The following is a 9,346-nucleotide window of genomic DNA, read 5'->3' as shown; positions in this document are numbered from 1 at the left end:
GTAGTACACATATATATATATACACACACATATATATACATCCGTGAGAGAAGAACAGGAAAACAGACAAATGCCTAACTAATTAACCAGCAGGAGAATGGAAGTGACAAAATAAACACCAAAATATCCCCCTGCTACACTCATTTTGAAGTAATTGTGCAACAATTTTTTTCCCAGTCGCCATGCTTCGTCTTGCTTGTGCATGTTATGCTTGCATTGAACTTACTTCGTAGACAATAAGATCCTGTCGGCATGAACTCTCTACTGTGTGGTAATTTGGAGAAATTACGCACGTACCTTATCCCATCAGAATCTATAAAACTAACGCCGTCCGAATGTGGCTTAGCGCAGAGTTTAGAATATTTACGGTTTCCGGCCAACGAAGGCAGTTTGAAATAAAACAAAACAAAAACGTTAAACTTTCTGGATGCTCAAATACTTGCACTTGGCGAAATGGCAGAGCTAATTGAAGTAAAGGAGTGTTACGCGATGACATTTCGAATCCATCGCTCATTGAACCTGGAGAACATGGATCCAGAAGGTAATTAATAATTAAATGATAATAAAGTTGTAGCCACCGGTATGTGACAAACGAAATGAACGTCTGCATTGGCCTAATACTTGTTAGTTGATAAGTAGCTGATAAGTAAAACCTTTGAGTTTCGAGGTAAAATCACAGACCGGTTGAATAGTTCAACTTTTATCTACAGAAACCAATGTATTTTGTACTGCAAAGGGATGCACTGAAGTTTTAATATGAGAAAATGTAACGATGCGATAGGAAATGCTGTTCGGTATACTCCCCTTCACCGTGTTTAAATAATAAAAAAAATAAAAAGTGCCAAAAGTGCAGGAATAAATGTGTTTCATTTAATATTAATTCACTTGGATATTTGTGAGAGTAAGCGTATTCATGGATGTTGTCTTTTTAGCTTTATGGGTAATTCTCACAATTTTATTTATCCGACAATCGGAAGCCCGTAGACTCATTTTAAACTTATTTTGTAGTACAGTGTTTATCCCGTTATTGTCAGAGCCCATGTTCTTATATATATATATCTGTGTTCCATTTTGTCGCAGTTCATGAGTTTGTGGAGGATAAGTTCATCTCCATTCTGGTCGTGAACTTCGAGAGCAGCTCACTGACAATGGAGAACTTCCAGTCTCTGGCCCTCAGTGTCCCTTCATTTTATTGGCGACTCACTGGGGAGCAGTTGGATCCCAGTCTATTGCGCATAGCACCTGCACGGCTGGAAGTAGTACATCATGGTGCAGAGACTGGTATCCAGCATGGGAATGGAGAGTCACCAGCTGAGGAGAATGCCCATTACGGACAGGGGCTGCCGTCACCCAGCTCTGCAAGGGAGGCTTCCCCTGCAGCTCCAGCATCCACGACTGAGGATGCTGATGGACTCCTCGAGGCTCATCCCTTGGCCTGGGGTGAAGATGAGCCCTTATCTGTGGCTTCTGAGGTTGAGCCAGAACATGGTGAATCCTCCAGCTCCACCTTCTGGATCCCCGCGGGCCCTAACAGCACGTGGCAGCAGGTTGAGATTGAAGGCCAGACCTTTCTGCGCAAGCTGGATGAGCTCAGCCTTCCTCAGGGATTTTGGAGCATCACGGACTACGCTGATGATCACACCATGGTCATGTCCGTGCATGTCTGCGTGCATGTCCGCAGTTCTCTGCGGACATGGAATGTGAGGCGGGAGGAGAGGCCTCCTCACAGGCCCGCTGGCACCAGTCAGAGGAAGCGTAAGGCCAAGCCCGACGACAACAGTGGCTCCAGCTCACCTCCGCCACGCAAGAGGCCCATGCGCTTATGATTGTATTCCACGTTTTTACACTGTGAGTTACATTTACAATTTAGTCAGTTACTTGATAAATGACCAAATAGTAGTTGCTGCGGTATATATTGTATACGTTTGCTGAACTGGAGTTTTGTGCGTCCTTACAAAGTAATAACTGTAAGCATTCTTTAAGTATGAAAGAGTTTGGGGCATTGTCATCTGAAGGAGACGGCCCCGTGTCCCCATAATTATAACTTTATACTATATTTCTGCATGACTGAGTATTGAATGAGTACCTGGTACTCGCATCACATATTTACCATTTATATCAGTCTCCAAAGTGCTTAGAGAGTTAAGGCTGGTCTTGGTTAGTTCTTAGTGATTGAGCTTTTATTCTTCTGTAATACTCCCCAAGTCCCTCACTCTACTCAATCTCTGTACTCTTTGGTAGTGAATGAGTCATTGTCACTAACTGCAAAAGTTTATGGATATTAAATGGCAAACATAATGCAGACATATTTAACATAGTGTGGTGTTTGCAGTAAGTTGGGCTTAGTGGAAAAAGCCCAATTACTAACCCTGACTTCTACTTCGCAGGCAGCCCCAAGTCGCGTCCCGGCGGGCAGGCGGCCCAAAGTCGCGTCCCGGCGGGCAGGCGGCCCAAAGTCGCGTCCCGGCGGGCAGGCGGCCCCAAGTCGCGTCCCGGCGGGCAGGCGGCCCCAAGTCGCGTCCCGGCGGGAAGGCGGCCCCAAGTCGCGTCCCGGCGGGCAGGCGGCCCCAAGTCGCGTCCCGGCGGGCAGGCGGCCCCAGGTCAAGTCCCGGCGGGCAGGCGGCCCCAGGTCAAGTCCCGGCGGGCAGGCGGCCCCAGGTCAAGTCCCGGCGGGCAGGCGGCCCCAGGTCAAGTCCCGGCGGTCACGCTGCCAGAAGTCAAGTCCCGGCGGGCAGGCGGCCCCAAGTCAAGTCCCGGCGGGCAGGCGGCTCCACCCAGCGGGCACGCTGCCAGAAGTCAAGTCCTGGCGGGCAGGCGGCCCCAAGTCAAGTCCCGGCGGGCAGGTGGCTCCACCCAGCGGGCACGCTGCCAGAAGTCAAGTCCCGGCGGGCACGCTGCCAGAAGTCAAGTCCCGGCGGGCAAGCGGCTCCACCCGGCGGGCACGCTGCCAGAAGTCAAGTCCCGGCGGGCAGGCGGCCCCAAGTCAAGTCCCGGCGGGCACGCTGCCAGAAGTCAAGTCCCGGCGGGCAGGCGGCCCCAAGTCAAGTCCCGGCGGGCAGGCGGCCCCAAGTCAAGTCCCGGCGGGCACGCTGCCAGAAGTCAAGTCCCGGCGGGCAGGCGGCCCCAAGTCAAGTCCCGGTGGGCAGGCGGCTCCACCCAGCGGGCACGCTGCCAGAAGTCAAGTCCTGGCGGGCAGGCGGCCCCAAGTCAAGTCCCGGCGGGCAGGCGGCCCCAAGTCAAGTCCCGGCGGGCACGCTGCCAGAAGTCAAGTCCCGGCGGGCAGGCGGCCCCAAGTCAAGTCCCGGTGGGCAGGCGGCTCCACCCAGCGGGCACGCTGCCAGAAGTCAAGTCCTGGCGGGCAGGCGGCCCCAAGTCAAGTCCCGGCGGGCACGCTGCCAGAAGTCAAGTCCCGGCGGGCAGGCGGCCCCAAGTCAAGTCCCGGCGGGCAGGTGTCTCCACCCAGCGGGCACGCTGCCAGAAGTCAAGTCCCGGCGGGCACGCTGCCAGAAGTCAAGTCCCGGCGGGCAAGCGGCTCCACCCGGCGGGCACGCTGCCAGAAGTCAAGTCCTGGCGGGCAGGCGGCCCCAAGTCAAGTCCCGGCGGGCACGCTGCCAGAAGTCAAGTCCCGGCGGGCAGGCGGCCCCAAGTCAAGTCCCGGCGGGCACGCTGCCAGAAGTCAAGTCCCGGCGGGCAGGCGGCCCCAAGTCAAGTCCCGGCGGGCAGGCGGCCCCAAGTCAAGTCCCGGCGGGCACGCTGCCAGAAGTCAAGTCCCGGCGGGCAGGCGGCCCCAAGTCAAGTCCCGGTGGGCAGGCGGCTCCACCCAGCGGGCACGCTGCCAGAAGTCAAGTCCTGGCGGGCAGGCGGCCCCAAGTCAAGTCCCGGCGGGCACGCTGCCAGAAGTCAAGTCCCGGCGGGCAGGCGGCCCCAAGTCAAGTCCCGGCGGGCAGGTGGCTCCATCCAGCGGGCACGCTGCCAGAAGTCAAGTCCCGGCGGGCACGCTGCCAGAAGCCAAGTCCCGGCGGGTAAGCGGCTCCACCCGGCGGGCACGCTGCCAGAAGTCAAGTCCCGGCGGGCAGGCGGCCCCAAGTAAAGTCCCGGCGGGCAGGCGGCCCCAAGTAAAGTCCCGGCAGGCAGGCGGCCCCAAGTAAAGTCCCGGCGGGCAGGCGGCCCCAAGTAAAGTCCCGGCGGGCACGCTGCCAGAAGTCGCGTCCCGGCGGGCAGGCGGCCCCAAGTCGCGTCCCGGCGGGCAGGCGGCCCCAAGTCGCGTCCCGGCGGGCAGGCGGCCCCAAGTCGCGTCCCGGCGGGCAGGCGGCCCCAAGTCGCGTCCCGGCGGGCAGGCGGCCCCAAGTCGCGTCCCGGCGGGCAGGCTGCCAGAAGTCAAGTCCCGGCGGGCAGGCGGCCCCAGGTCAAGTCCCGGCGGGCAGGCGGCCCCAGGTCAAGTCCCGGCGGGCAGGCGGCCCCAGGTCAAATCCCGGCGGGCACGCTGCCAGAAGTCAAGTCCCGGCGGGCAGGCGGCCCCAAGTCAAGTCCCGGCGGGCAAGCGGCTCCACCCGGCGGGCACGCTGCCAGAAGTCAAGTCCCGGCGGGCAGGCGGCCCCAAGTCAAGTCCCGGCGGGCAGGCGGCCCCAAGTCAAGTCCCGGCGGGCACGCTGCCAGAAGTCAAGTCCCGGCGGGCAGGCGGCCCCAAGTCAAGTCCCGGCGGGCAGGCGGCCCCAAGTCAAGTCCCGGCGGGCAGGCGGCTCCACCCAGCGGGCACGCTGCCAGAAGTCAAGTCCTGGCGGGCAGGCGGCCCCAAGTCAAGTCCCGGCGGGCACGCTGCCAGAAGTCAAGTCCCGGCGGGCAGGCGGCCCCAAGTCAAGTCCCGGCGGGCAGGTGGCTCCACCCAGCGGGCACGCTGCCAGAAGTCAAGTCCCGGCGGGCACGCTGCCAGAAGTCAAGTCCCGGCGGGCAAGCGGCTCCACCCGGCGGGCACGCTGCCAGAAGTCAAGTCCCGGCGGGCAGGCGGCCCCAAGTCAAGTCCCGGCGGGCAGGCGGCCCCAAGTCAAGTCCCGGCGGGCACGCTGCCAGAAGTCAAGTCCCGGCGGGCAGGCGGCCCCAAGTCAAGTCCCGGTGGGCAGGCGGCTCCACCCAGCGGGCACGCTGCCAGAAGTCAAGTCCTGGCGGGCAGGCGGCCCCAAGTCAAGTCCCGGCGGGCAGGCGGCCCCAAGTCAAGTCCCGGCGGGCACGCTGCCAGAAGTCAAGTCCCGGCGGGCAGGCGGCCCCAAGTCAAGTCCCGGTGGGCAGGCGGCTCCACCCAGCGGGCACGCTGCCAGAAGTCAAGTCCTGGCGGGCAGGCGGCCCCAAGTCAAGTCCCGGCGGGCACGCTGCCAGAAGTCAAGTCCCGGCGGGCAGGCGGCCCCAAGTCAAGTCCCGGCGGGCAGGTGTCTCCACCCAGCGGGCACGCTGCCAGAAGTCAAGTCCCGGCGGGCACGCTGCCAGAAGTCAAGTCCCGGCGGGCAAGCGGCTCCACCCGGCTGGCACGCTGCCAGAAGTCAAGTCCTGGCGGGCAGGCGGCCCCAAGTCAAGTCCCGGCGGGCACGCTGCCAGAAGTCAAGTCCCGGCGGGCAGGCGGCCCCAAGTCAAGTCCCGGCGGGCACGCTGCCAGAAGTCAAGTCCCGGCGGGCAGGCGGCCCCAAGTCAAGTCCCGGCGGGCAAGCGGCTCCACCCGGCGGGCACGCTGCCAGAAGTCAAGTCCCGGCGGGCAGGCGGCCCCAAGTCAAGTCCCGGCGGGCACGCTGCCAGAGGTCAAGTCCCGGCGGGCGCGCTGCCAGAAGTCAAGTCACGGCGAGCAAGCGGCTCCACCCAGCGGGCATGCTGCCAGAAGTCAAGTCCCGGCAGGCAAGCGGCTCCACCCCAAGTCAAGTCCCGGCGGGCAGGCGGCCCCAAGTCAAGTCCTGGCGGGCAGGCGGCCCCAAGTCAAGTCCCGGGCGGCCAGGCGGCCCCAAGTCAAGTCCCGGGCGGCCAGGCGGCCCCAAGTCAAGTCCCGGGCGGCCAGGCGGCCCCAAGTCAAGTCCCGGGCGGGCAGGCTGCCAGAAGTCAAGTCCCGGGCGGGCAGGCTGCCAGAAGTCAAGTCCCGGGCGGGCAGGCTGCCAGAAGTCAAGTCCCGGGCGGGCAGGCTGCCAGAAGTCAAGTCCCGGGCGGGCAGGCTGCCAGAAGTCAAGTCCCGGCGGGCACGCTGCCAGAAGTCAAGTCCCGGCGGGCACGCTGCCAGAAGTCAAGTCCCGGCGGGCAGGCGGCCCCAAGTCAAGTCCCGGCGGGCAGGCGGCCCCAAGTCAAGTCCCGGCGGGCACGCTGCCAGAGGTCGCGTCCCGGCGGACAGGCGGCCCCAAGTCGCGTCCCGGCGGGCAGGCGGCCCCAAGTCGCGTCCCGGCGGGCAGGCGGCCCCAAGTCGCGTCCCGGCGGGCAAGCGACTCCACCCGGCAGGCTTGCTGCCAGAAGTCAAGTCCCGGCAGGCAGGCGGCCCCAGGTCAATTCCCGGCGGGCAGGCGGCCCCAAGTCGCGTCCCGGCGGGCAGGCGGCCCCGCGGCCCCAAGTCGCGTCCCGGCGGGCAGGCGGCTCCACCCCAAGTAAAGTCCCGGCGGGCAGGCGGCCCCAAGTAAAGTCCCGGCGGGCACGCTGGCAGAAGTCAAGTCCCGGCGGGCACGCTGCCAGAAGTCAAGTCCCGGCGGGCACGCTGCCAGAAGTCAAGTCCCGGCGGGCACGCTGCCAGAAGTCAAGTCCCGGCGGGCACGCTGCCAGAAGTCAAGTCCCGGCGGGCACGCTGCCAGAAGTCAAGTCCCGGCGGGCAGGCGGCCCCAAGTCAAGTCCCGGCGGGCAGGCGGCCCCAAGTCAAGTCCCGGCGGGCAGGCGGCCCCAAGTCAAGTCCCGGCGGGCAGGCGGCCCCAAGTCAAGTCCCGGCGGGCACGCGGCCCCAAGTCAAGTCCCGGCGGGCACGCGGCCCCAAGTCAAGTCCCGGCGGGCACGCGGCCCCAAGTCAAGTCCCGGCGGGCACGCGGCCCCAAGTCAAGTCCCGGCGGGCACGCGGCCCCAAGTCAAGTCCCGGCGGGCACGCTGCAGAACTCGCGTCCCGGCGGGCAGGCGGCCCCAAGTCGCGTCCCGGCGGGCAGGCGGCCCCAAGTCGCGTCCCGGCGGGCAGGCGGCCCCAAGTCGCGTCCCGGCGGGCAGGCGGCCCCAAGTCGCGTCCCGGCGGGCAAGCGACTCCACCCGGCAGGCTTGCTGCCAGAAGTCAAGTCCCGGCAGGCAGGCGGCCCCAGGTCAATTCCCGGCGGGCAGGCGGCCCCAAGTCAAGTCCCGGCGGGCAGGCGGCCCCAAGTCAAGTCCCGGCGGCCAGGCGGCCCCAAGTCAAGTCCCGGCGGCCAGGCGGCCCCAAGTCAAGTCCCGGCGGCCAGGCGGCCCCAAGTCAAGTCCCGGGCGGCCAGGCGGCCCCAAGTCAAGTCCCGGGCGGCCAGGCGGCCCCAAGTCAAGTCCCGGGCGGCCAGGCGGCCCCAAGTCAAGTCCCGGGCGGGCAGGCTGCCAGAAGTCAAGTCCCGGGCGGGCAGGCTGCCAGAAGTCAAGTCCCGGGCGGGCAGGCTGCCAGAAGTCAAGTCCCGGGCGGGCAGGCTGCCAGAAGTCAAGTCCCGGCGGGCACGCTGCCAGAAGTCAAGTCCCGGCGGGCAAGCGGCTCCACCCGGCGGGCACGCTGCCAGAAGTCAAGTCCCGGCGGGCAGGCGGCCCCAAGTCAAGTCCCGGCGGGCAGGCGGCCCCAAGTCAAGTCCCGGCGGGCAGGCGGCCCCAAGTCAAGTCCCGGTGGGCAGGCGGCTCCACCCAGCGGGCACGCTGCCAGAAGTCAAGTCCCGGCGGGCAGGCGGCCCCAAGTCAAGTCCCGGCGGGCAGGTGGCTCCACCCAGCGGGCACGCTGCCAGAAGTCAAGTCCCGGTGGGCACGCTGCCAGAAGCCAAGTCCCGGCGGGTAAGCGGCTCCACCCGGCGGGCACGCTGCCAGAAGTCAAGTCCCGGCGGGCAGGCGGCCCCAAGTCGCGTCCCGGCGGGCAGGCGGCCCCAAGTCGCGTCCCGGCGGGCAGGCGGCCCCAAGTCGCGTCCCGGCGGGCAGGCGGCCCCAAGTCGCGTCCCGTCGGGCAGGCGGCCCCAAGTCGCGTCCCGGCGGGCAGGCGGCCCCAAGTCGCGTCCCGGCGGGCAGGCGGCCCCAAGTCGCGTCCCGGCGGGCAGGCGGCCCCAAGTCGCGTCCCGGCGGGCAGGCGGCCCCACCCAGCGGGCACGCTGCCAGAAGTCAAGTCCCGGCGGGCACGCTGCCAGAAGTCAAGTCCCGGCGGGCACGCTGCCAGAAGTCAAGTCCCGGCGGGCAGGCGGCCCCAAGTCAAGTCCCGGCGGGCAAGCGGCTCCACCCGGCGGGCACGCTGCCAGAAGTCAAGTCCCGGCGGGCAGGCGGCCCCAAGTCAAGTCCCGGCGGGCACGCTGCCAGAGGTCAAGTCCCGGCGGGCGCGCTGCCAGAAGTCAAGTCACGGCGAGCAAGCGGCTCCACCCAGCGGGCATGCTGCCAGAAGTCAAGTCCCGGCAGGCAAGCGGCTCCACCCCAAGTCAAGTCCCGGCGGGCAGGCGGCCCCAAGTCAAGTCCCGGCGGGCACGCTGCCAGAAGTCAAGTCCCGGCGGGCACGCTGCCAGAAGTCAAGTCCCGGCGGGCAGGCGGCCCCAAGTGAAGTCCCGGCGGGCAGGCGGCCCCAAGTCAAGTCCCGGCGGGCACGCTGCCAGAGGTCGCGTCCCGGCGGACAGGCGGCCCCAAGTCGCGTCCCGGCGGGCAGGCGGCCCCAAGTCGCGTCCCGGCGGGCAGGCGGCCCCAAGTCGCGTCCCGGCGGGCAGGCGGCCCCAAGTCGCGTCCCGGCGGGCAGGCGGCCCCAAGTCGCGTCCCGGCGGGCAGGCGGCTCCACCCCAAGTAAAGTCCCGGCGGGCAGGCGGCCCCAAGTCAAGTCCCGGCGGGCACGCTGCCAGAAGTCAAGTCCCGGCGGGCACGCTGCCAGAAGTCAAGTCCCGGCGGGCACGCTGCCAGAAGTCAAGTCCCGGCGGGCACGCTGCCAGAAGTCAAGTCCCGGCGGGCACGCTGCCAGAAGTCAAGTCCCGGCGGGCACGCTGCCAGAAGTCAAGTCCCGGCGGGCACGCTGCCAGAAGTCGCGTCCCGGCGGGGCACGCTGCCAGAAGTCGCGTCCCGGCGGGCCAGGCGGCCCCAAGTCGCGTCCCGGCGGCCAGGCGGCCCCAAGTCGCGTCCCGGCGGCCAGGCGGCCCCAAGTCGCGTCCCGGCGGGCAGGCGGCCCCAAGTC

General features: G+C 66.3%; 1 protein-coding gene across 1 annotated transcript; it reads left to right on the top strand.

Moving 5' to 3' along the window:
- The first annotated feature begins 405 nt into the window (after window positions 1-405).
- Window positions 406-2,467, top strand: LOC125722350 (uncharacterized). The gene is made up of 3 exons (XM_048998502.1): window positions 406-541; window positions 1,081-1,848; window positions 2,388-2,467. The coding sequence occupies exons 1-2, from the start codon at window positions 454-456 to the stop codon at window positions 1,824-1,826; spliced, it is 834 nt and encodes a 277-aa protein (XP_048854459.1). The 5' UTR covers window positions 406-453; the 3' UTR covers window positions 1,827-1,848; window positions 2,388-2,467.
- Window positions 2,468-9,346: the final 6,879 nt, after the last annotated feature.

This window comes from Brienomyrus brachyistius, unplaced genomic scaffold (genome assembly GCF_023856365.1).
Source record: "Brienomyrus brachyistius isolate T26 unplaced genomic scaffold, BBRACH_0.4 scaffold38, whole genome shotgun sequence".
In the NCBI taxonomy this organism is placed as follows: domain Eukaryota; kingdom Metazoa; phylum Chordata; class Actinopteri; order Osteoglossiformes; family Mormyridae; genus Brienomyrus; species Brienomyrus brachyistius.
This window is presented reverse-complemented; position numbering and strand designations above follow the sequence as displayed.

Bases quoted from the DNA above. Each gene is read 5' to 3' on its own strand.
- LOC125722350 (XM_048998502.1), top strand. From the start codon at position 454: ATGGCAGAGCTAATTGAAGTAAAGGAGTGTTACGCGATGACATTTCGA. The intron at 542-1,080 runs GTAATTAATAAT...ATTTTGTCGCAG, and splicing joins GGAGAACATGGATCCAGAAG to TTCATGAGTTTGTGGAGGAT.